The following is a 313-nucleotide window of genomic DNA, read 5'->3' as shown; positions in this document are numbered from 1 at the left end:
ATCCCACGGGCCCTCGGCCACCCAGAAACTAAACCAGCAACTGGTTCTGAGCACGGAGTGCAACAACCCCCATTTTCAATGGCGCCAAGCGTTCCACCGTTGCCTGTAGCGACGCATTCGACTGCTTCACGGTTAGGAGTCGCTCCGACAGAGCGCGGTAGTCCTCAAGGCGAGGCATAAGCTGAGCTCAAGCGGTGGCCCTGAGCTGTTGCGGTCGCAGACACAGAGCTCGCGGGAGCGTTAGGGGTTGTTAACCCATACGCCGCAGGGCGACAATCTGAAGGAAGTCGACGGCGCGCCTTGAGTTTGGCAT

At 59.7% G+C, this 313-nt stretch overlaps 1 protein-coding gene across 1 annotated transcript in view; it reads right to left on the bottom strand.

Moving 5' to 3' along the window:
- Nucleotides 1-250: 250 nt before the first annotated feature.
- PHALS_10012 (tata-box-binding protein) overlaps nucleotides 251-313 on the bottom strand; it is a gene marked incomplete at both ends in the record, with an annotated part of 393 nt that continues 330 nt past the window's right edge. Inside the window, one exon of the mRNA XM_024725361.1 lies at nucleotides 251-277. Coding sequence (XP_024576145.1) covers nucleotides 251-277 — 27 coding nt within the window. The remainder of the gene's footprint in view (nucleotides 278-313) is intronic.

This window comes from Plasmopara halstedii, assembly GCF_900000015.1.
Source record: "Plasmopara halstedii genome assembly, contig: Scaffold_444, whole genome shotgun sequence".
In the NCBI taxonomy this organism is placed as follows: Eukaryota; Oomycota; class Peronosporomycetes; order Peronosporales; family Peronosporaceae; genus Plasmopara; species Plasmopara halstedii.
This window is presented reverse-complemented; position numbering and strand designations above follow the sequence as displayed.